Consider the following 27109-nt stretch of genomic DNA (forward strand, 5'->3'; position numbering starts at 1 on the left):
GCATTGCATTCCTTGCTTAATAAGGGAATGAAATAAGTCACAAAGATGAGTAATAAAAAGCATACAAATTCATGAAGTTGAAGTTGAGAGATGAGCCACTGCTTCCTATTCTCCCAATTTATTTGTGCTCTGTCACCCAGAACCCCTTTCTTTCCTTTGCTACCTCATGATTGATCCCATTGTCACTAGTTCCCACAACACTCTTAAAAGGACACCTAATTCACTGACTCCTTATTTTATCAATTCCCAATCCTGGACCAGACAACCCTTGCCCCTCTCATCCCTCTTGTTCTCCGTGTTAGGTAGTATTAAACTATGGTGCTTATTTTACATCAAGGAAACTGGCCTTTATAGGAATTACAACATTTGCCCAAGGTCAAATAGCTAATTAGTTGTAGAGTCTCATGATATGAACCCAATCTGTCTGACTCTAACTCCTTACAAATCCAGCAGCATGAAGCCTAAGTAAGAGAGATATCCCTAAAAATTTCACTGTCTTATATCTAATCCAACAAATTCTGTCACCATTGAACAGTTTCTAATACCTCTCTCAACTTGGTCATCTATAGCATCCATTCCCTCCTCTGCCCCCACCATTACTTAAAATTTCCCAAAAGCTTCCTGACTGTCTACAGCATCACATCCAAAGTCCTTAGCTAGGTAAAAGATTCTCTACAATCTCACACATCTTGTACCACCATAAGGTCTCACTATCTTTCAGTCATTTCAAATTCTTGTCAACTGAAGATATTAAATAATAGCTACTGCCTTCCTATGTCACCACTTAGACAACATAAGTAATCTAATAAATGTGTACCACTAATAAATATGTGACCTAAATAATGCAGTAAGATCTTTTATAATGGAATTTATTGAATTCATATACTTTAAGCAAATACAAAGTAAAAACTCTGCTACATTTTTATTTTTTAAATTTGTATTTTTAAGTCTAAGGATATTATTGAATTTGGTCAACAATACTAAGATTAAGAGAAGTTAAATTACCTCACACCCATTAGTGTGGCTACTATCAAAAGACAAAAACAAACAAACAAACAAACAGAAAATAGCATGTTGGCAAGAATGTTAGAGAAATTCAAATGCCTAAGCATTGTTGGTGAAAAATAATGCAGCCACTATGGAAAACTGTATGGTGGTTCCTTAAAAATTAAACCAAATCATCATGTGATCCAGCAATTCTCTTCTGGGTATAATCAAAAGAAATAAAAGTAGGGACGTGAATAGATAGGTATTTATATACCTGTTTATAGCAGTATTCACAACAGACCAATGGTTGGAGCTATCTAAGTAAGCACTGGCAGATGAATGGATAAACAAAGTATGATGTATATATATATAATGCAATGTTATTCAGCCTTAAAAAGGAAGGAAATGATGATATGTTACAAGATAAATGAATCTTGAAGACATTATGCTAAGTAATATAAGCCAGTCACAGAAGGACAAAAACTGTATGATTCCACTTATATGAAATATGTAGAATAATCAAATTCAGAGACATGAAGTACATATGGGTAGTTGCCAGAGGCTGGAAGAAGGAGGGAATGTTAAATGGATGTAGAGTTTCAGTTTTGCAAACTGTAAAGAGTTCTGAAGCTTACATGGTAGTATGAATATGCTTAACACTACTTAATTGTACACTTAAAATTGGTGAAATGGTAACTTTTATATTAGATGTATTTACCACAATTAAAAATAAAAATTCCAAAAAAATTACTAACCCATACACAAATTTCCTAGTTCCAATTATTTTAAATTTACATAGAGGGGAAATACAACTAATGTCCAATGGTGCTAAATGCATAATTTAAAACTAAGGAAGTATATACATGTAATCACATTGTCTCTCTTAGCCTTTTTTTTTTTTCTGGAAAGAGAAATTAAAATTTGCAAATTTTATCACTACAGGGTTCATGAATACAGTGGATGCCCCTTATCTCCACTTTTGTTTTCCATGGTTTCAGTTGCCCATGGTCAACTTCAGTCTGAAAATATGAAGTGGAAAAATTCCAGAAATCAATAATTTGTAAGTTTTAAGTTATGAGCCATTTTGACTATCATGATGGAATTTCACACCACCCTTATCCATCCGGCCTGGGACATAAATTATCCCTTTTTCCAGTGTATCTAAACCATATATATGCTACCCTGTCTGCTAGTCACACAGTAACTGTGTCAAGTATCAGACTCTTACAGTATTGCAGTGCCTTTGGTTAAGGAGCCCTTATTTTACTTAATAATGGCCCCAAATCACAAGAGTAGTGATGCTGGCAATTTGGATATGCCAAAGAAGCTGCTTCCTTGAAGTAAAAAGGTGAAAATCCTCAACTTAATAAGAAAAAAATTCCTATACTAAGGTTGCTGAGATCGGCAGTAAGAACAAATCTACCTATGAAATTGCCTAATCTGTAAACTAAACTTTATCACAAGTATGTACATACAAGAAAAAACACAGTATTTATAAGGCTGGCAATATCCGTGGTTTCAGGAACCCATTGGGGGAGAAAGAAGTGTCTTGGAATGTATTCCCTGAGGATAAGAGAGGACTACTGTATACATTTGGACAACTATTTTCAAGTAATCAGGATAATTTAAACTGGTGTTCATTTAAAACTAAATAAAGTTAACCAAACAAAAGTTAAGTTTATGAGAGCAAAGATACAGATACTCTGTTTATGACTACAGGTATTTAGCTGAACTCTAGCAGAGCCTGATATATATTAAGTATAAATAAATATTCCTGAAATAAATAATTCTAATACTCACGAAGTATAAAATTACATAAAAATGGCATATTCTAAGACATAGCAGGTATTAGTTATTTTCAAAACACAAGTTAAAGTCAATTTTTAAAAAATAGGCATTTTATAATAGTTTGATACCAAAGAATACAATCAGTATTTGATTAATCTAGAAACAAAAGACTTACTTTTATCTGATTTTTCATTAAAATCTCCTTTTCCAATTATTACATATAACCAGAGTTTAAGAAAGATATGAGGTAATCTTTATGTCCTTTAAGTAAGGAATCAGAATCACACTAATTTTGATAAAATGAATTTCAGGATAAAAAAATAAAAATTAACAGCAATAAAAAGAAATAGCTATAAATAAAAACTGAAATAAAATGAATTAGCCAAATTAGCATCCAGCTGATCAAACAGAGAGGATTTATTCTAAGAGGATTTAAAAAGTATAATTTGACTTTACTTCTATAGTGGGATATATCCTAAAGCAAAAAAGAACTAAAAAAAATCTTTTTTTCCACTAACATATCACTGATAGTAATGTTAATATATTCTGAGACTTTTGTGAGCAGTGTAAGATGAAGACATGTTGATGTAACTGATAATGGGATCTTCAAAGTGGGACAAAGGAGGAACAGTAAAATCAGTAAGGAAAACTAAAATCCCCATAATTTTTATGTTGGTTTTGAAATAAAAATAATGACCTTATGATGTGTTTTATCTTTGAACAAATATGTAACTTATTTCCCAGCTTAGGCCACAAATAGGCCTAGAAACAATGATCAACCAAATCGCAACTAACATTCCCAGAGTAAGGAAATATACAAAATGACTTACAACTTCCTTGACATACCAGATAGTAACAGAGCTATCAAAGACCACTGGAGTCTTGTCAAAAGAATTAAAAATCCAACCTGAATAGGTTACAACTATCAATGTACTGAAACACATCAAATATATTTAAGTCTAATAGTTCTTAAGAATACAAAATCTAAAAACTCATTAATTTTCAGAGTGTTAGAAAATAAACTCACTTTTCTATTATTATTATTTTTTTTTTAGAGAGAAGGGAAGGGAGAGAAACATCAATGTGTGGGCACCTTTCACTCACCCCCTACTGGGGACCTGGCCTGCAACCCAGGCACATGCCCTGACTGGGAATCGAACGGGTGACCTTTTGGTTCACAGGCATGACGAACGGGTGACCTTTTGGTTCACAGGCATGAGCTCAATCCACTGAGCTGCAACCAGCCAGGTGTATCTCATTATTTTAAACTCATTATTTTAAAGAGAAGAAAATGGCTCTGGCTGGTGTGGCTCAGTTGGTTGGAGAGTCATCCTGTACACTGAAAGGTTGTGGGTTCAGTCTCTGGTCAGGGCACGGACAAAAGGCAACTATCAATGTTTCTCTCTCTGTCTTTCCTACCCTCCCTCTCTCTTTTTCTACAAATAAATAAAACCTTAAAAAACAAGTAAATAAATTAAAAAAATAAAACCAATAAGCATGTCCTCAGTGAGGTTTAAAAAACAAGAAAATAAAAGAATCGGGCAGTAGTCCAAGCTGTTCTAAAACTGCCCAGTGTTGCCCTGGCTGGTGTGGCTCAGCTGGCTGGAGCGCCGCCCAGTAAAACCAAAAGGTTGCAGGTTAATACCTGGTCAGGGCACACACCTGGGTTGTGGATTCTGTCTCCAGTTGGTGCACATGTAAGAGGCAACGATAGATGTTTCTCTCACTGCTTTCCCCTCTCTCTAAAAATCAATAAGCATGTCCTCTGGTGAGAATTTTTTAAAAATTCTAAAAATAAATTTTTGCTGTGACTGGTATGGCTCAGTGGACTGGATGCCGGCCTGCAAGGCAAGAGTTTGCTGGTTCAATTTCCAGTCAGGGCACATGCCTGGGTTCCAAGCCAGGTTCAGGGTAGGGGATGTGTCCATGAGGCAACCACACATTGATGTTTCTCTCCCTCTCCTCTATAAACAAACAAACAAATCTTTAAAAAACTTTTTAAATAAATAATTTGTCTAGTGTTTTTCCATGTTGGTAAGCTGGGATTAGATTTCAAAGTATTTTTTCCAAATTACTAAAATAATAAATGTTCACTATAATAAGCAATGAATATAGGTATCTTATACATATTTAAAAACAAAAATAAAAACAAAGCTCCTTCCAACTTTACCTTACATCCTCTCAAATAACCGGTATGAATAGTTTGTTGTGTACTTTTCCACTTCCCCTCCTTTGCCTAGTAGTTATACTGCCTTTTTCTATATGTACGATAATCAAATAGTTGATGAAGAGGATTGACTTTATAGTCTCACTAGTACGTGAAGAGGAAATGAAAGAATATCACTATTTCATAACATGTAATGAATTCACAGATCTAGGCAACAACTGAAGGCTGCTATCTCAATTTTAAAGAGAGAGAGAGAGAGAGAGAGAGAGAGAGATGACCAGACTGATGACAGCACACATGAAGTAGTCCTGCCCACCCCGACCAACCAGAAATCTTAGTCGGGCCCATTATCTAGACCTGTCGATGTACAGAGATTCAGGGAACAGAGAAAGAGGCTAAATGACACTAAGAAGAGGCAAATAATAAAATCCACATGGTAGCAAATCCCACAAGACAAATGACTCAGTTTTTCAACAACAAAAACCAAAAGGCTGTGAGGGGGTAAAGAAGAGAGGGAAGGAGAAAATCGATTGCAGTTTAAAACTGGGAAAACATGAACCGACAAAGTTGGGATGGGTAGGAAGGACAGATGAAAATAAGATTGCCATAAATTGATCATTGTTGAAGTTGGGTGATGGGGACATGTGGGTTTATTATACTATTCTATTTCACTTTTTAAAAACTTTGACTTGTTAATTTAAAAAATTACCTCATAAATTTGACTTGTTAATTAAAAGAAGAAACCAACATTCTCTGAAGAACAGAATTAGAAAATCCTAGTGCTCTCATTCTGTATCCTAATCTGTACAATGAATAGATAAATATACACAAATAGTTTAAAGAGATAACTCACTGATGCTTCCTCAATAGCAGTGTTCATATGGCTATGAAAACAAGACCGGTCATCATCTTCATCCATGTATACTGGTGGTTCATGGGAAGTCATAAAAGTGGAAGGTTTAAAGAGATGCTTATTAAGGGGGTGTTGTCGTCTGCTTGTTGAAGACTAAATGAAAAACAAATTTATAATTGAAACAGTGGGTAATCATTAAAAGAATCAAGAAGATAAAAATATAAATGTTACTTTCTTCAAGTCTATCAATTAGAAGAAGTTCACCTTTTCATCATATTCTTATGCAGCTGGTTCTTCTGTTATCTGGACTTTTAAAGCACAATTAGCCTTAAAACCCCCCAAAACCAAATGCAGGGGGAACACCCCAACAACAGAACCACATGCTTATTATTTGGCTTATATTTGTATCCCCAGTATTTATCACTTGGCACTCAAATACTGAACTGAGCTCCTTTTACGGTCCTCTTATCAAAATTAGGGAATAAAGTACCCTAAGCCAGGGAGAAAACGATCAAAAGTTTCCACAACATGGTGAATATCTAAAAATAGTACTTAACATTGATTTACTGCTTACTCACTCATTTAAGCCTCACATCATTCCTATAAAGCAGATATTATCACCTCATTTAAGATGAAAAAATAGAGGCATAGGGATGTTAACCTGCTTGTGCAAGGTGTTACAGCTGAATAGTGGTAGAGCCAACATCACAAACTAGACCCAGGGAATGCCAAAGCTCTCATTCTAAACCACTATGGAGAATCCTTTCTATTAGCCACAAAGAATAACCTCAGCTACATGGAGAACCATTATTTCAGGTTTCAAAATTCAAAGTATAACCAAAGCAAGGAATCACTCTGGGATGTATCTCTACAGTAAAAATGTCTGCTAACTTAAAATTCTTTGCATCCAAAGGAGGAAACATATTTAGGTTTCTTTATTATTTCTTTTACTACCATCTAGTCTTAGCTATGGTAAGGTACACAATACATCTAAGGTTAACTTAAAAACTAACCAAAAATTAGAGCTGTTAAGTTGAATATTGGTTATTAAGGTTCCAATACTTCAAAGTTATAATATGGCCTCTACATATGTAATATAGGTAATGTTATTTAGTATTTAAGAGAAAACAAAATCCAGGTTATTTAAAACAACTGACAAAACGAGCTTCCAAAACTTGTTAAAAACAAAATTTATAAAACAAGAAACTGTATAGACAATATTCTTAACTTAAAATTACGTAAAATAGCTTCGATAAGGGTAGTGCATTATATATCCTCTTAACTTCACTTTATTGTGAAGGATGGCAGTGGTGGAGGAGGGCAAGCATCAGGGTTATTTACCAAGAAAATAAAATTAGGCCATTATTAGCTTTATTTTTCATAAAGCATAAAAACAAAACAAAACACCTGGCTACAATGTGATACAGTATGTTCTACAGGAAAGGGACTGTAGCTCTTTCACTGGTGGACACAAGCAAAGAATAATAGACATGGCCTGAGATAAGAACGACAGGATCAATGGTTCCTGGACTTAAAACAGCTATGAGAGTAGACAATATACTCAACACACCTTAAGGACTAGTTTTCTCACCTATAAAAAGGTGGTACAACAGCACCTGGCCCAGACCATTCAATAGTGAGTAACAGCTAGCTACTAACCTTATCAGTAAAGTGAAGGTGGTAGTATTACTTACACTCCTAGAATGGTGGTGAGGGTCTTAAACATTTCTATTCTTAAATTTAAGGAGCATATCTAATAAGTGGAAACTTATTATGCTTATGAAAAAGTTGAACATCCTAAAAACTTTATCATCACAAAGGCCTTTTGGACATATGAGTACAATGGATCTAAAATATTTCAAGTAGCTAGCACTCATTCATATAAACTAACCTACTCCTAAGAAAATAATGAACAAATATCATTAAAGTTCACTCAATTAAACTTAGTAGCAATAAGGGAATTCTATCCTGTGTTTATGTCCAATGTAACAAAACATTTAGAATAAGTCACATTTTAAAAATAAAACTGTGGTCTAATAAATGTATAGACTTTTACATAACAATTCTGACTTTGATAAATTTAATCTAAGATCTAATATTTATTTTCATCTATTTTCTTCTTACCTTTTTGGAGTATATATATAAGTTTGGGGTTCTGCCTGGGACTGGAATGCCAGCTTTAGTTAGTTTTATGAAATACTTCTGCACTCGACTGGCAACCTAAGGAAACATGAAAAGCCTTTTAACATAATGCTAACACATGACAATACCTGAATAGTTTTTTGTTTTTGTACCATTCAGAAATTTATTTATCTAAGTGTATATGCTTTCCATTAAAATTTACGCCCCTTGAAAGCAGGTATAGAAGATCCTGAAGGACTATCAAACTGGGATTCACTGCAAAATGTTCTACACTTATTCAATCTATCTTACACCATTATTTATTCCCTTTCTACTGGATTATTCGCATTAGCATACAAGCATGTATATAATAACTGAATAGTTTTTAAAATTTAATATTTACATGTGTATTTAAATGAATTCTAACAATTTAAAATTTATCATAAATCTAGAGGCAATTTTAAACTGCCACAAAAGAGACTTAACTTCTCAAAACATTTGATTCCAAAGCTAAACACCTATTTTTCGTTTGTGAATATACATACTTATAACATAAAAACACATCTATTAATACTGATGGGAATGTGATGGAGAAAACTGCTGGTTTTTTTGAAGAGACAACCAGGAGTTAAGAGACTAACGAAGGCCACGTCACAAATCTATTTCCACAGTCTCAGCAAAAAGTACATAACTAGTGCACCATTAGCATTCAACAGACATTAAGTCCATTATGCTTTTTTAGTTTTTAGTATTTATTAATGATCCAAAGCAGGATTATCTCAAGTTGTTTCTGAAATCAACACAAAAATATACAATGCTAATTTAAAACCCTACATTCTATAGCACTCTGTAGCTAAAAATGCTGCTGCAGATCTGCTGCTGTCAGCTGCATCATTCTTCATTAAAAAACTATGAAAAACATACCAACACTATGGGGCCATCTCTTCAATTACCTGTTTTGCTGTCCTATTGCCCAGTTCATCTGCTATTTTCTGCCAGCGCCGAGATTCTACTTCTTCAGGAGGGTATTTCAAGAGTAGCTGTTCAAGCTTTTTCTAAGCCAAATCCAAGACAACATTTAAGAAAGTTTAATACCAAATTTCTAAATAAATACATTCAGATTTCATTTTAAATTATATTTCCTCCCAATTTTGGGAAGGGTAGATGCCACAATTACTCATGGTAAGAAAAATTTCTCATAAGCAATTTAAAGACTTCACAGGAAAAATGAGATTAGAGAATAAACCTACAGGAGACCTTATAAAGATTTTCGATTCACTACAGTAAAAAGACAGCACAAAAACGTTAATTAGTATTTTATACATCTTCTTGTTTTCCCACTGACCATCTTCTGTTGTTAGACTATGTTTAAGCTTACCCCTATACATTGGACAAAAACATATAAATTCATTTGGATTTAGACAGTAAAAGGAAACTTTTACTTTCTTTGTGTGGTCCTCCATTAAAATATTTGATTTTAATACTCTGACCTATTTCTAAATTCTCCCATAGTCCTGAAGATGCAGAATAATCTAGATGCTTGAAGTAACAATTCTTAAGCTTTTAATAATTCATTATAGTTTGGGACTATTCCTCATGAGACAGAAATGTGCCTCAAACCAGGCCCACCACAAAGGATCCTTGCCATATGGCAAAATGCAACAGAGCACCCTGACCTGGCTTTGTCAGCTTTCCTCCACAACAAAAATGAGAATTCACATTGAGATACATCTTGACTTGGCCCCAAGATTTTCTCACTCTCAAAACTGCATTACAAAAATTTTATTCTATACATACATTTCACTACCTTTTATTTCCTAATAATTTTCTAGTCCTCACCCAACAACATTTTTTTCATTGTTTTCAGAGAGGAGGAGAGAGGAGAAAGGAAAGGAGAGAGAGATACAGCGATGCAAGAGAGAAACACCAATCGGTTGCTTCCCAGACGTGCCTGGACCAGGAATCAAACCCTCAGCCTCTTGGTTACAGGATGATGCTCCAACCAACTGAGCCACACTTTTTCACTCTCCCTCCCAAAACCCAGGTTCCTTCTTCAAAAATCATCCCAAACAGAATTTCATATATTCTTAAAATCCACAATTCTTGAAGTGTACAAAAAGTATACAGAAGTAAATTTAAATATTTTAAATCATAATGAAGAGGGATTATGTACAATACATACTTTATCCATAATCTAACCTTAACTTTTTTTTAACCTACACAATTTAGAAATATCTATTACCTGTTCTTCAACAGTCCACAATTGGTTGAAGGTTTCAGGTTTGGTATCATCACAAAGACGTCCTCTTATCATCTACATATAAAACAAGGCTTTTGTCAAGGACAAAATAATAAAGACTACCCCTGAGATAGCCAAATAAAACAAATTATGGAACACTTTTGTTAATTTCAAAACATTTTAGTAAATTTGTTTTTCAAATGTGTACATAATGTTTTATTGTTTAGAAAATGTTTTCACATCCTTTATTTCATTTGGTTTTATGAAATAAAACCACTGTACTAGGCATATTACATGTATTACTCACTTAATCCTTACAACAACTCTACAACACAGGGAATATTAATCATATTTTATATGAGACAACTGCAACTTGGAGACCTTAATATATACATGACATCTGAAGTTCCACAGCCAGAAGGGTTAGAGTTGGGATTCCAACAACCCAGTTTCTATTAACTTCAACGTTCACATCCCTGCTACCTTCAGTCAATCAATGCTTGAATTTTAACAATACAAATCACGAAAGGTTAAAATATTTTGTCTACAATTCAAATTTTCCTACTCGAACACTCTATACTGCTTACTTGAGGACGACTGTTTGAGCCTTCTGGACCATCACTCAAAGGCAACATAGAGTACGAAAGGGACTCTCCATCCTTCTTAGTGTCTGAAGGACTTTTTGGTCTAGCAGGTAAACCTACTAAAAGACAACAACAACAAAATCCACCATGTGTAGGATTATTAAAGCAAGACTTTGTTGTATTTCTCTACTCAAATTCTTATACCATTTCTTACCTTTATCAAAAACTAGTTTAACTCTCCTAGTATGTCTTTTACGATTTTTAAATTCTCTTTCAAAGTTCCCAAGGCTATTAGTATATTGGTCCCATACAATCTCAGGCAATTGAACAACTCTCTGTGGATATGGAAGCCCTATATCATCCTGGAAAAAATAAAATAGTCTAAATTTAATTCAAGAAAAATGATCAACTATTGACAAAATTCAGATGACTCTAAACTGAAATAATCATCAACTGGGCATTTCTACCACTCTTGAAATCCAATAGTCAGTGAAGTTAAGATAATGTAGTCTATATATTGAATGGTAAAGTTGATAGCAATAAATAGAAGAATGAGTTTAACAGAACATAAGCACTCTTTTTATAGTTCTAAGGCTGAACTATACTGACATATTGTACATTGTCACTAACACACTTTAAAAACATAACTAGCAAAGAAAGGTTTTAATGTTTAATAACATCATATGAAATATTATACTTGACTTCGACAGTTTATTTTAAATGTAACACCATGAATTATTTTCACAGTATCTTACCACATGCAAAAAAATTATGACATCTTGAGAATCAAAATTATACCTTTAATTTACTTGCAATTAAATTACTTTACCAACCACCTTTAGAGAAGTCATTAGTTGTCATAATTACTACAACTAGTGCACTGTGATCAGTATCTTTTAATAGGGATCTGGGTTACACAGGTAGATGCTTTTGTCAACACTCATAGAATAGTAATTAGGATTTGTAAATTTCATTGTGTGAAAATGTTATCTTTAAAAAAGTTTTATGAAGAATTTTAGTTAACAGTATGCATTCTAAGTGTTTTGGCATAAAGTTAATATACGACTGCAACTTTGAAATACATCAAAAACACTCTATCTGAAAATAAGATGGAATGATGCACTGATTGACACATGTTTGATAAAGCAAATATAGTAAAATGATAATTGTAGAGTCTAGGTGGTAGATAGGTGTATGTTAACTAATAACAATACTGTCAACATTTTGGTGTACTTAGCGTTTTTCGTAAGATGTTAAGGAAAAAAATATGGTCATAAATTATAAAAAGTGGAAAGCAAAATCTACTTTGTGGCACAGAATACTTAATTTTTATTTTTCTTATACATATTATATTACCACAATCATTATCATAATAGAACCTATAAGTTTAAGGATCCACTTCTGCAAAATTAGACTGTCTTCTCAAGTAGCAATGGTAACATCAAAGAAATCTAACAAGGTGTAAATGTTCCCTGCATTCTATATGCTAATATATACCATAAGTTTCCTCAATTTTAATGAGGAGTTTCTGGATGTCCACTAAAACAGATTGCATGTCAATAACTTAATAGGGCAAATCTAAAGAAAACAGGCAAATTAAGAAAACATGAATAAACACAGAAAATAAGAGTCAAACGTCTAAAGTAAATCCAGTAGAGAAATTTCTTTCCAAGGAATGTCTTTTACAAATACTAAAGTATCTGATTTAAACATACAACTGTGAAAAGTTTTTTGTAAAAAATTCTTAAGGTGCTCTGTATCATAACTGTTTCTGAAATAAAATAAAAAGAAAGTCAGTTCTTAATTAAACCAGGATTAATGTTGTGATGGCTGTGTATGGTGCCAGGTGGCTGCTAGAAGTATTGGGGAACCTCTGTAGAGCGTGTAATTGTCTTGCCACTGTGCTGGTATACCTGAAGCTGATACAAAAATGTATTAAATGTGAACTATAACTGAAAAACAGAATTAAAAAAGAAAAGCATATTAAAATAAATTAAAGAGGAATTATACTATTTTAACTTAATTTAAGTACATTAAAATGATAACATTGTTTTGCGGGGTATATTATGTATGTAAATGTAAAATTGAAGACAAGCAGTACAAAGGACAAGGAGCAGGTAAACAAAATTTTACTGCTGTGAGAGTCGTATTTTTTTTTAATATTTTATTTATTTCTTTAGAGGGGAAGGGAAGGAGAGAAGGAGAGAAACATCAATGTATGGTTGCCTTTTGTGCGTCCCCTGCTGGGAACTGGCCTGCAGGGAACCAGCCTGCAACCCAGACATGTGCTCTGACTGGGAATCGAACCTCGATCGTGTGGTTCGCAGCCCCGCGCTCAATCCACTGAGCTACGCCCGCCAGGGCTAAGAGAGTCGTACATTTTATGTGAAGTGTAATAACGTTAATTCTAAGTAGATTATATTAATTGAATAATGGACATGGAAATCTCTGAAACGACATAGAAAAAAACAATATAAAAGGGATGCTAAGAGGTCAACAGAAGAACTAAAACCAAATGTTAAAAAATTTTAATTTACTACCTAAAACAAGGTAGGGTAAGAACCAAAGAACAAAACAGTTGGGACAACTAGAAAAATAAGATGGTACTGATAAATGGACAAAAAAACTTCAATTAAAATGCACAGATTAACAGACTGGCTTAAGCCCTGGCTGGTGTGGCTCAGTGGACTGAGTACCAGCCTGCAAAGCAGAGTCACTGGTTCAATTCCCAGTCAGGGCACATGCCTGGGTTGCAGGTCAGTCCCCAGTAGGGGGTGTCTGAGAGGTAACTACACACTTATGTTTCTCTCCTTTCTCCCTCCCTTTGCCTCTCTCTATAAACAAACAAACAAACAAACAGCCAGCCAGTCTATGCAATATAATGCATAGACTGGCTGGCTTAAAAAAGCAGTACTCTAGACTACTGCTCAGCAACAAAAAGGAATGAACTATTTATACACACAACAGCATCAAAGAACATGAAAGGAATCTTACTGAATGAAAAAAACTTAATCTCAAAAGTGACATACTGAATGGTTCCATTTATATAATAGTCTTGAAAATACAATGATAACGATGGAGAAGAGATTTACTGGTTGGCAGTAGTTAAGGATTGGGAGGAGAAAAGGTGTAGCTCGGAAGGAGTACCAGGAGCCCTGCGGTGCTAACTGTATAGTGTGATGTGGTGGTGGTGGTGGTCACACAAAGCTACACATTTGATATAATTACATAGAAGCACACACACAGATCTGAATACATATAAAACTGGAGAAACTGGAGAGAGCTCTGTGGATTGCACTAACTTTGTTGTTCTAGTATTGGTACTTATTATTTTAATGTAAGACGTTAATATTGGGAGACATTGGGTGAAGGGTGCAAAGAATCTCCCTGTAAATTTATAATTACTTGAAAATAAAAAATTGGAAAAAATCAGGACCCAACTGCATGCTGTCTCCAAGAAATGACTTGGAATATATCACAAAAATGCAAATAAAAGAATGGTTACACACACACACACACACACACACACACACACACACACACACAGGTACATAGAAAAAACTTCAAGAAAAAAGAATATTACCAGAGATGAATAGGGGCATTTCATAGTTATAAAAGGATTTGTTAAGAATACATGAAATCCTCCCCTCACTGGTATGGCTCAATGGGTTGAGTGCCAACCAAAGGGTCAAAGGGTCACCCTGACAGGTCACATGCCCAGGTTGCGGGACAGATGCCCAGTAAGGGGCACTCAAGAGGCAACCACACATTGATGCTTCTCTCCCTCTCTTTCCCCACCCCTTCTCATCTCTAAAAATAAAAGATATAAAATCTTAAAAGAATATGTGAAATCCTGTATGTGTATGCACCTAAGAACAGAACTCGGAAAGAGACAAACCACAATTACACTTGAGGACTTTTAACACTCCTCACTACAAAATTAATGAAACAACAAAAATATAAAAGTTAGCCCTGGGTGGTGTAGCTCAGTGGATTGAGCACGGGCCTGTGAACTAAGGGAACACAGTTCGATTCCCAGTCAGGACACATGCCTGGGTTGCAGGCCAGTTCCCAGTGGGGGACACAGGAGAGGCAACCACACATTGATGTTTCTCTCCCTCTCTCCTTCCCCTCTCCTCTAAAGATAAATGAATAAAAATCTTTAAAAAAATAAAATAAAATGTTAAAAAATATATATAAAATGTTAGAGAAGATTTTAACAATGTATCAAACACATTTATCAAATCGATACTTATAGAACAGTGTAACGTTTTATTCAGCACTGTACTGGAGGTTCAAGCCGGTGCAGTAGGCAGTAAGGTATAAAAAATGGAAAAAAAGAAGTAAAACTATCTTTATTCACAGACAGCATGATACAACATCTGAAAGAATCTACAAAAAAAGCCTCTGAAACTAGTAAGAGATGGTGGAATCATAGGCCCCAAGCCCAATATGTACAAATCAACTGCATTTTTATGTGCTAGCCACAAACAGAGATTCTGTTTAAAATACAGGTTATAACAGTATCAAAAATGTGAAATGCTTAGCGATAAACTTAACCGAATATGTGCAGAACACTAAAAACTACACAGTATTACTAGGAGAAATTAAAGAACTAAAAAAATGGAAGGATACACTGTATTCACGGATTGGAAAAGAAAAGAAAAACTAAACCTGGAAAGGGAGAACCAGTAAATATCAACTGCACACATTTCTAGATGTGCCTATGTTTTCAAACCCCACAGAAACATGAATAAAATAAAATTAAGGTTAATCAATTTTATTAGTATTTACTATTCTGATACCACCTATTTTAGTTGGATCCATTTTAAGTAATCATTGTAATACCTTCTTGCAATAGCAAAGTGTTTAATAACAGCAATGCTGAGTCAATAAACACCTAACTGAGCCCCTATAACAAGGAGGATGCAATAGGGTTCTAGAAACATTAAAAGTTTTAACTAATCAATACATGATTCTATATCAAGATATTCGATGTTCTTAAAGCATAAAGGGAAAGGAATGGTTGCCAAGTAAGTATTAAAGCTAGAAAAACCCAAATAACAAATTAATACATCTAAATTATAAAGTCCACTGGTCTGTTTCCTTAACACCTGACAGTTAATTTTTTTATTTATATGTATTGATTCCAGAGAGAGACAGAAAAAAAAAAATCAATTGTTGCCTCCTGCACATGCCTCAACAGGGTTAAACCCACGACCTAGGTATGTGCCCAGACCAGAAACTGAACTCACCACCTTTCAGTGGATGAGATGACACTCCAACCAAGCCACACCCTCGAGCGCTCGCGGATCACCTTTGTGATTTCATTAAAAGTAGGTAACTAATAACGACTAAAGTTGTCATAGTCTACAGACTAGGATTTTGTTTTTTAAGGTGAAGAATTCTTTTTTATAGTTTTTGTTTTACTCTTTTCACACATGCTGGTTAGTATTATGCCTCTCAATAAACTTGAGAGGCATAATTCAAAATACATACTATGGCATAAAGGCACATCTACATTACCTCCATATTTATATACCAAAAGATTATTACAAAAACTTGAATCACTTTCATATGGTTAACTGTTAAGAAAACAGAAAATTATAAGAAATTTTTATGCTAAAATAAAGTACACTTTAAAATCAAGTAAAATTTATACCTCCACCTCATGACTTGGCTACCATACCACTAAAGACATTTAAAATAGTTTTTGTTTTTATCATCATCATTTTCTATCCCAGTCTCACTATGTTGAGAGTTACAAAAGTAACTTGAAGCTAAAGGAATTAATAAATCCTGAAGTCTTTTTTCTTTTTTTTAGCTTCACGGGGGAGCCAAAAAAAGGGAAAACACTCTAAGTTGGGGAAGGTAACAGGAAAAGATCATAAAACTGATTAGGGAACAGGACATCAAGTTCCTGTACGAGCATCCAAATAAAGTTACTGGCTATTTCTACTGGGATGTATTTTGTGTATATTTGATGGGGGTCAAGGAAGGCAGTACTCTGCCTTCAGAAGTATGGCTAATTATAGAAAGGGAAAAAACTAAACATTTAAAAAAGTATACACCATGTTAAAAAACCAAGTTGTTATCAAACAAATCTCAATAAATCATATGAAGTGTTCAATACACACCTTCTTCTGGAGTTTCTCCACAAAGCCAATGGGATTTTTTAGTGCTTCTCGCTGGTGTCTGCTTAAACTTTCAAGGTCCTGGACTGCTTGAGAACGTTGAGCCTCAAGTACAGCAATCGTTTGTAATAGTCTCTGATAACTATAGAGACAAAGAAGAACACCTCACTAAAATTTTCTAATAAAAGCAATAAATAAAAACTGAGTTCAAGCCATAAACTACTATTAAATCACACAGTCTTTTTAAAGTTACCTGAAAGAGTTTAGTAAAACATATTACTGGGAATAAATGAGGTCTTCCTGAGTTACGAAGTACCTAGTCAGAAAATATCAGTTAGAGAAAGCAAAGCCTTATTCCCCCATTATTAATTCTTGAAGCTTGAAGTATAGAAAAGAAAGTATTTTGACTTTCCAACAATCAAAGTCATCAAGAAAATGAAATGAAAATGAAAATCACAAAATGAAAAAATTTAAAACTAAGATTTTAGCACTAGGAGGGATCACAAATTCAGCCCCTCTGTTGTCCTCTCCTGGAATAAGGAATCTGAAATACATTTTCTTGCTCAGTATTACAGAAAATTGTCACAATTGTCATAATTCAACGTGATCTTATGTATCATGATTCTCATTTATTCTACTGTACCTGTTCATTCCTAAGTATCAGAAAATTTTTAAAGATTTTTTAATTATTTATTTTTACAGAGATGGGAAGGGAGGGAAAGAAACATCAATGTGCGAGAGAAACACTGATAAGCTGCCTCTCTCACACCCTCAACAGGGGACCTGGCCTGCAACCCATGTATGTGCCCTGAGAGGGAATCAAACCAGTGAACTTTTGGTTCACAGGCTGGTGTGCTCAATCCACTGAGCCACACCAGCCAGGGCAAGCATTAAATATTTTTAAAGGTAGGCCTTAAATATATTTTTACTTCCATTCCTACCAAAGTCCACGTAGCACAGCTAACATAACTTCACCCACACGAATCTATTTACTACCTGTCATTATTCTGAAATCTCATTATGGTACAATATACTAATTAATCCCACCCTCGCCCCAAACCCACTAGGTCAAATTGTCTTGCCTCTCTAAGATCTAAATTCACATATAGATACACAGATATAAATATGTTGACCCCAAAGCTCTGAATGCTCAAATTTATTTTGCAAAAAGAATTAAAAAAAGTCACTCTAAGTTCACTTTGAAGTAAGTGATTAAGTCCTTAAACTATTAATGAAGCACAATTTTTCTTTATGGCCTCAAATAAATTTCATTCTGTTTCCCACTAGACTGTAAACTCCACAATGGCAAACACCATCTGGAAAGTCCACTTTTGTTTATCTGGTGTGTAGCACACTACCCAGCATAAAGACGTACAAAAATAGTTTTGAATGAATAAATGGACAGATGTTCTGTGCAATAGAGTATACTAAATCTTTTAAAAGTCAGCAAACTAGAAGAAATTTCAAAGGTAAAACAATGTGGTTCGCTGTTCACAAACAGCATAACTGCAACATGACATCAGAATGCCTTTTCAGCTCCCTGCCCAACACACCTTATTCTTGTTCTCAAGTCCCCTGTTAACTTATCCATGATGAAATGTTTAATATTAAGATTAAAAACTGCCAGCACTGATGAGTGAGACTCCTCTCAAGGTAGAGATAACTTCACGAAAAGTTAGAACTGAGCTAGAAAGCAAGGCTGTAAAGTCACTCCTAGGTAAGTCACAGAGGTTAAGTCCACACTTGCATTCACTAAGCTCCTGTTCACTCTGAGGTGCATGGAGTATACAAATCCTGCCTCTGCTGGCTGTTTCTAACAAGCAGGCTCTCCCCGCCACCCAGGCTCAATCTTAGGGTGACAACAGTGAACTGAATCCTAGAACCTAACCTCTCTCTGTATTTCACCCCTAGAACTCCTACCCTGCTAGATGAATATCCAGACTTGTCAGAGCATCTCTCTAATGTGACTGATTCCTGTTTTTAATAAGAGCTGCACACTTCTGTATAATCAATATAAAATGACTGTGAATGTATTAAATTTCAGCAACTGCTGACAGCACGGTAACTATCAGTAAGGAGTAAGAATAGAGCTGTGGAAGAGACAAGCAGAGGCTTCAAAAAAGTGCTACAGTCAGTTACTGACACTAGGAAGAAAGGCCTTTCTCTGAAGCTAATAAATTTTAACAATTTTTACTATATGTGAATTATTCCACAAAATTCTAACTTTAAAAATTCAGAGATGACAAAGACAGTACAACTTTTCAACCCCTATTTTGCTTCTCTTTAATCAAAATAAAATGATTAAAAGATTGAAAGACAGATAAACATTGGTAAAGACTTAAAGTCCAGAATAAGTGAGAAGACTAATAAAACAGTGAATTCAAGTATTCTGGCCCAGCTACTTTGAATTACTTCCTAGAGTACTCAGAGACTTCATCAGTAATATCACCACACACATCCCTATACAGAAATGAAAGGAAAGCATTAAAAGCTTGGGCAACATGTAAATAAACAGTATGATAAACACATATCTATTTTCAATCCCTCCCACTCACGAACTTTACCTCCTAAGCAAACTACTGGAAGCTGATCCACTCATTGAGCAAGACCAGGCTCATTAATTCAATAATTATTTACTAAGAGAAGATACTATCTTAAAAGGTTTCCTAGTTATCATGGTAAATCAGGCATAGAGCTTAGGTATAATAGGGGAACTACAATTATACCAGAGAGGGAGAAAAGATGGGAGTGAACAAGACAGGACTGGCCATGTTGTTTCACCTGGAGGGTCAACACAGAGAGTCCATCATACTAGTCTGTCCACTTTTTGTTAATTTGAAATTCTCCTCAATGAAATAAAAACTCCACAGATTATAAAATCCTGATCATAATCTCTATTATCCACAGAGTATAAAATTTCACTCCACTGGTTATAAAACTCCATATTAATGAAGGACATAACCACTGTACTCTTCCTGGGCTGGTAAGAGCATACCTGTGCTGTATTCAGCTGTAAGATAAACAGGTTCATGAATAGATAAGACAGATCAGAAACTATGTAATATGAAAAATCAGTATTATAACACATTTCCTGAGTAGGTCCTATACAGGTTGGGACAAAAGCAGGTTTATGGTTGTATGGAAAATAATACAATTATAAATCGTAATAACAAGAATAAACTGTTTCACCTACTCACAACCTACTTTAAGTGTAAACCTACTTTTACCACACCCTATATTCCAGACACTGTTGTATTTTAAGTGTAGTAACTCAACTCTCACAGATTGATAAGCTAAAACACCAGTTCCCTTATTTTATAGGAAACCAAGGTACAGATTGAGAAACCTGCCAAGACAGGTCCAGCCATTTATTGGGCAGATGTGATGTGAGGAATGGTTGGTTAAAGACTCTGAGAATATTCTGCCAAGAAATGAAAACCTCCAAGAGAAAATTATTTCAATCTTTACAGTTATGTGGAAAAGAAAATAGACCTGTTTCAGAAGATAGAAAGGATAAAACCAGAATTAAATTATGATAACTACACAATGTGGAAAAAATTTTTGTCTTAGTCAAAACCAGTAAAAGTTGGCAGGATAGCATCCAATCATCCACATGTATGTACAGACAATTGTAAGAAACCCAAACACTAAAAATTCCAAAACTTTTAAATTTCAGTGCAACAGGCTACTTTCACTTTTGATGCTCACAGAACCAAGTAAAAAAATGAAGTAATTTTTAAAATGTGTACACTTTTACAAGTATGTAAGTACAGTTATAGTAAGCTTACCTGTGGCAAATATTTATTCATTTTATTTTAAGTCTTAAGTATAAAATAAGACAGCTGTAACTTTTACATTATGGGTATTTGGATAAACTACAAACACTCAAGTCTATGTCTATTTTCACTATCTTCCGTTATCCAAGTACTCTTGAATTCTTTATTCACATCTGTGAATACAAACACATTTCCATGAGCCCTGGCTGGAATACCTCAATGGATTGAGCGTGGGCTGTGAACCAAGGGGCCTCAGGTTTGATTCCCAGTCAGGGCACAGGCCTAGGTTGAGGGCCAGATCCCCAGTGGGGGCACATGAGAGGCAACCACACATTGATGTTTCTCTCTCTTTCTAACCCTAACCCCCTCCCCATCTCCAAAAAAAATAAATAAAATATTTTTTAAAATAAAAAAATATTTCTATGAAAAAGCATACAAGTAGAAGAAGTCCTGATGTCTGGAAAAAAATACCAAGGAATTAGCAATCTACAAGTTCAATTTTGTCATCCAATTTCTAGGCAGCACTTTTACACACACACTGTTAGGGAGGGTAGAAGGGTAAGATTTTATTTTTAACCAAACCAGAATCTTTTTCAAAAAATCAGCTCTTCATTTCTATTATAAAAACAACTTTTAAGGCTACACAGCATTTGTAACCTTAAAACAATAATCAAGTAAACATTTAAAAAAATCAGGCTGAGGGACACTGCCAAAAATACTGGCCTAATTTTTCAAACAGCCATTAAACAGTTTCACTAAAAACAAAACAAAAAACCCTATTCTACAACAGGAACCTATGGTTTGCCTATTTCTATAAAGTTATTGGAATATAGCCACACTCATTTGTTTACATACAACCTATGGCTGCTACAATTTGAGCTACAATTGAGAGTGAAGTATTTGCAAAGTGGAGTTGATCCTCAAAGCCTAAAATATTACTATCTGGCCCTTTAACAAATGGGAAAATTTAGATTATGGATTACTGTATTTTTCAGACTATTAAGACACACCTCCACCCCCCAAATTTGGGAGGAATAATGGTTGCTAATGCTGCTGTTGAGTTCTGTTTACATTTGCATTGGTGAAATATTATTATTTATGTTATTAAATATTCCACCACATTTTTGCTTCAAAATTTTTTCCCCTATTTTCCTCCTCTAAAACCTAGGTGTCTTATCATCCGAAAAATACAGTATATCACCTTATTTTATTAATGGCAAACTGCTGAGGTATAAGAAGGTATTTAACGTTATAAAGGAGAGTACCTTGTTTTTAGGAGACAGATACTAAAATATAAGGGTGATGAGTCTACAACAACCCTTTAAATGACTCAACAAAGAAAAGTTTCCAAGTATATGGAGTGAGAAGGAGGATGTGAGAAAAGGAAGACACAAAACAAATAATACTTCATTTTCAGCATGACCAAACTAGTGAATTGGTTCTAAAGAATAACAATCAAACCTAGCTGGGTGGCTCAGTGTATTGAGCGCTGGCCTACAAACCAAGGGATCACCAGTTCAATTCTCAGTCAGGACACATGCCTGGGTTTCAGGTCAGGTCCCCAGTATGGGCATGTAAAAGGCACCCACACATTGATCAATCTCTCTCCCTCTTTCTCCCTCCCTTCCTCGCTATCCAAAAATAAATAAATAAAATCTTTAAAAAGAGACTGAAAATCAGGCCACTCATTTGTTGTAACAAATTCCACCCTAGCGATTCACCAATACAAAATAATTTAGGAAAAAAAAATGCCTCAATCTAACCACATCATCATTTTAATCAAGTGTGAAATTTCTTTCTGCAAAATACTGATAACTAGGTATATGCATGATTGAACAGAAATTATTTTATGTGAGTAGCACACACATGTAAAAAATATGATAAAACAGGACCATATAACTGATATTTTTCTTTCATGAAAGGCTTCAAACACTAAAACTACAGGATCTATAAATTCATTGTAAATTCAAAATTCACAAATGACCTCTCACTCTCTGTGAAAATGAAGAAGTCATTAGAAGGTGATCAAAAAACCTTTTAAGATATTCTATGTTAAAAGAAAAACAAATATCTCAACTTCTGATAATACATCTTTCCAGGTATAAAGCTTAACTCTGTATTAACTAAAAATCCTGAATAAACACAAGAAAAAAAACATGTACTTGTTCATTTTAAGAGCATGGAAGAACCAGTAATACACTAAGTTTTTTTATTAACAGGCCAAAATCTAAATGAAGGCATACACTGGGCTAGTCAAATGAAGCACAAGACTGCTTTGGGCTTGAGGGCAGGTGCTGAGTCATGCAAGCTTGAGCTCAACTGCCTGTGTTTCGCTTGGCCTGGGATCAGAAGGCAAAGCCACCAAAGTAGGCAGTCTAATACTTTCCAAAGAAAGTAAACGGCTCACATTTTAAAATTACCAAGCACGCCAGAAAACAAGACAGAAAGTTAAGAATAAAAGACAAGCTTGAAAACAGATACAGGGAATAGGAAGCTACAAAAACTGAGAATGTAGTAAATAACAAAAACTGAGCATGTGGCTTTGAAAAGGAAGCAAATTCAAATTTAAAAAATGCAACTAAAATGAAAAGCTCAATGAGAACAAATTTCCACTTCCTAAAAATGCAGACAGAGCAAATTCAAACAAATCCTTCATTAAAGATATGCTGGAAGAAATATTTAAATCTCTTAAAAGCATCAAAGAGCTAAGAGAATCATGAGGTATTATATCAGGTCAAGATCCATGAGCAGAGAGAAACTAGAAAGTTAAAACACTTTGGTGAACACTTATGCCTTGGAGAAAGTTACTTATGCAGAAGAAGTGGCTGAGAGGCTGAGCAATGCTTCTGATAGCTGGGAAAGGTAGATCAAAGTTGCAGTCAAGTTCTAATCAAGGGCAGAGGTTAAACCAGGAAACCCCCCTATGCTTTGGCCTGGGATCCTAAAGAGGTATACCCTACGAATAATGAGAACAGGAAGTAAACAGCCCTCTCAGCATTAGAATACCTCAGTTTGTAATGAATAAAACTAAAGATGCACATATGTAGACATCCCACATATAGGTATATAACCTCAAGAAAGTCTTGATTATACATGGCAATATATAGCAGTCTTATTCATAACCCAAACCTAGAAATGACCCAAATGTCCGTCTAAGCAGAATGGATAAACTGTGGTATACATATATAATTGAATACCTCGCAGCAATGAAAACAAACTACATCTATTTATATCAGCACAAAAATACTGAAAACATAATGTATCACAAAAAGAGTACAAGCATTATTGGCCAAAAACCAAGCTTTATTATTTAGGGACACATATGTAGGTGGTTTAACCCTTTAAAATAGCAAAGAATAATTTTGAAAAAGATAGTGGTTTGGTTATCTTTGAGAAGAGGAAGGGGGAGTAACTGAGTAATAACTCACTGGGGACTTCTAGAGTGTTAATACTGTTATTTCATAGCCTGGATTGTGGGTAAACAATTATAAGCTGTTTTATTTCACAGTTATTGTATATCTGTATTTTTTAATTACTGTCACATGAAGGAGATACTGCATGTGACAGAAAAATTTTCTGAAAAGGGAAAATTTTTGAGGATGTAAATGTTACAGAGATCACTTTTTTTCTTTTACAACTTTATTTTAAATTCACATAGGAGTCCTGGCTTAGTCTCAGCTCTCTAAGCAGCTAACTATAGAACCTTATTCACATCATTAAACCCTGGGTCTTAGCTTCCTCTACTATGAAATGAGAATGGACCAGAAAAACCAAAAGGTTTTTTCAAAGTGAAACATTTAAAACTTTTAAGAAACTTGTTCAGCTTTGGTCACTCATTATTATACATTCTTCCTGAATTAAAAATGGGCTCACTTTATATTATATACATAAATGCAGCATTAAATCACTGTTTTCTTCCTAAGAGCCTAGTTTATCAGCTCTGCCCATAGTGAGAAGTATGCCAAATAACTGCTCCCAGAGAGGAAAAGTATTTAAAAAGATCCAAGGGATTAAGTTTCTCCTACTTCACCATGCCTACTCCTGGCACACTAATGGCTTTTCTCTCACAGAGATTACTTCCAAAAAGAAATTACCTAGATTATAATGGCTGTGGTTAATAAAGAGACTGGCTGTTCTAGGCCTAGTTCACTAAACAGTACACTTCCTAAAGGCAGAAATTTTTAAGTAGACCTATTCCTGTAGTTTTGAAAATGTATGTCTTGTCTAATTTATTATAGCATGCAATCCTTGAGAGGAAAGCCATTTTTCTAACACTGAGCCACAGCATGCCGAGGTTCAAAAGACAAAAATAAAAACAAAACCCATAAAAGTAATGTAAGCCGAATAGTTATTTGGATCAATGAGTTTTCAATGGTTAACCATTAAAAAATGGTTAACCATTGTTTAAACAACTGTATACAGAACACTGGTATGTATATTCTTGTGAGCTCTTTAGGTATGCTAAAGGTACATACAGCCTCCATCCTTTTTAAAACTTTAGACTTATACGGACACATAAGAGGGAAAGACATACCAAATTTATGGATGACATGAAACTGAGAATAGCAAATACTGTAGATGAAAAAAAATCATGATTAAAAATAGCATGCTAGAATAGATGAAATTTAGACCATATACACTAGACAAGATGAAATTTAACCCCATAAACAAAAAACCTGGAAATTAACTATAAAACAACCAGACAAGTACAGGATGGCACAAACTTGTCTAAACAGGCACAAAAAACTGTAAGCCTCCCAGCTGATCCTAAGTTATATTAGAGGTTAAACTGCAAAGTGGCTGCTCAAAATATGTATTAGCCTGAACTTGTATAAACACACTGAAACACATACCAAGCATAGTCACTGTACATAGCATTTCCTCAGCCATTCTGACAGGTACAAGTGTAACCAACATATAGCCCTATCCTCAAGGTCATTACAATTTAGGTTAAGAGGATGTAGATATGTATACTGGTAGTTACTTATTTAAATACTGACAAGAAAATTTATAAAAAATTCCTAGTCCATTCCTAAATTGACAAGAATTACAATGATTAAGATAAGAGAAAAAGACATGTAAAGTTTAGCTAACCATGATGAGTACATAGCATATTATGAACAAAGTGATCATTCCAGGGAGATGCAAGCAATATTTCACATAAGAAGTAAAAACCAAGTTAAATCTTGAAAAATGTGTGATATTTCAACAGGAAAGGGGACAGAAGGTTAAGATATACCAGGTAGAATAAACAGTGCAAGGAAAAAGCAGAGGCAGCTTAAGTGTGATGCGAGTTGAAGTGAGTTGAAGAAGTCGGGATAGTATGGAGGACATATAGCACAAAGGCAAGTGGAGAACACTAAAGCCTTTAAATGATACTAAAATGGGCTGCAAATCTGATGAGACCAAGAGATATGGGTTCTAGTCCCACTCTGACAAGCAGTGGTCAAGATCAACTTAGGCTTTCAGTTTCCTCTTCTATAAAATGAGAGCCTCCAAAATAACTTAAAAAAATTTGAAACAGTTTAAAGAAATGTAATATAAAATCACTTTACACTTTCAGAATCCCCAGAACTACAGCTTATACATTTGTATTTTTTTAAAGTTTCAGATTATTCTGAAACATCCCCTGCATAAAGAAGTCCCACCCTAATGCAATAGGAAGCAACCTCAAGATTTGAACAATGATGACACTAGAAAACATTTGCATTTGGAAGGCTACTATGGCTGCAATGGATAAAATAAACTTAAGAGATAAAAACTGCAAAGGAAAGAACATAGAAAGGCAGTGAAGATGATGTTTCCAATTACATTCTGATGCCATCTTCAACACTAAGTGTACCCAGAGGTTGTTAAGCAGCTGGAGTTCTGAAAATCAGAAAAGTTAAAAGAACATAGCTAGCAGATGAGAACATATTAAAACTGTCCTCAAGATATGAGAGGTTGCTATATAGAAAAGGGAAAGCCAAACTCACATCACTGAGCAGAGGTTTTTAGGAAGAAATCTGAGGCTCAATATAAGGAAAGATTTTATAACGTATTGAATTCCCTGTCACTAGGTAAGTTCAAATACATACTTGAATGACCACCATGATGCCCTGGGTGATGGGGCTCAGTTGACTGAGCGCCAACCTGTAAACCAAACGGTTGCTCATTCGATTCCCAGTCAGGAAACATGCCTGGGCTGCGGGCCAGGTCCCCAGTGCGGGGTGCAAGAGAGGCAACCACACATTGATATTTCTCTCCCACTCTTCCACCCTCCCATCCCCTGTCAAAAATAGTATATTTTTTTCTTAATGTAAAACTACAAAGACAGTAAAAAGATCAGTAGTTCTCAGAAGTTGGGGAAAGTGCAGAGGGTAGAATATGTGATTCAAAGGGGACTTTTTTTATACCGGTGAAATTACTGTCTATGATACTATAATGTTGGATGACAAACTTTTTCAAACCCGTAAAACTT

General features: G+C 34.7%; 1 protein-coding gene across 5 annotated transcripts in view; it reads right to left on the bottom strand.

Moving 5' to 3' along the window:
- The window catches only part of ZZZ3 (zinc finger ZZ-type containing 3), a 100189-nt gene that overhangs the window by 5167 nt on the left and 67913 nt on the right, over positions 1-27109 (bottom strand). For 4 of the 5 annotated variants that reach the window (XM_053655590.1, XM_053655589.1, XM_037148128.2 and 1 more), the window contains 7 exons: positions 16877-17015; positions 10954-11101; positions 10743-10858; positions 10159-10230; positions 8870-8971; positions 7920-8015; positions 5796-5948 (listed from right to left, as the gene is read on the bottom strand). In XM_053655590.1, coding sequence (XP_053511565.1) covers positions 5796-5948; positions 7920-8015; positions 8870-8971; positions 10159-10230; positions 10743-10858; positions 10954-11101; positions 16877-17015 — 826 coding nt within the window. The remainder of the gene's footprint in view (positions 1-5795; positions 5949-7919; positions 8016-8869; positions 8972-10158; positions 10231-10742; positions 10859-10953; positions 11102-16876; positions 17016-27109) is intronic. The other variant, XM_053655591.1, reaches the window with a different exon arrangement.

This window comes from Artibeus jamaicensis, unplaced genomic scaffold (genome assembly GCF_021234435.1).
Source record: "Artibeus jamaicensis isolate MK-2021 breed Jamaican fruit bat unplaced genomic scaffold, CSHL_Jam_final scaffold_1019, whole genome shotgun sequence".
NCBI classification, from domain to species: Eukaryota; Metazoa; Chordata; class Mammalia; order Chiroptera; family Phyllostomidae; genus Artibeus; species Artibeus jamaicensis.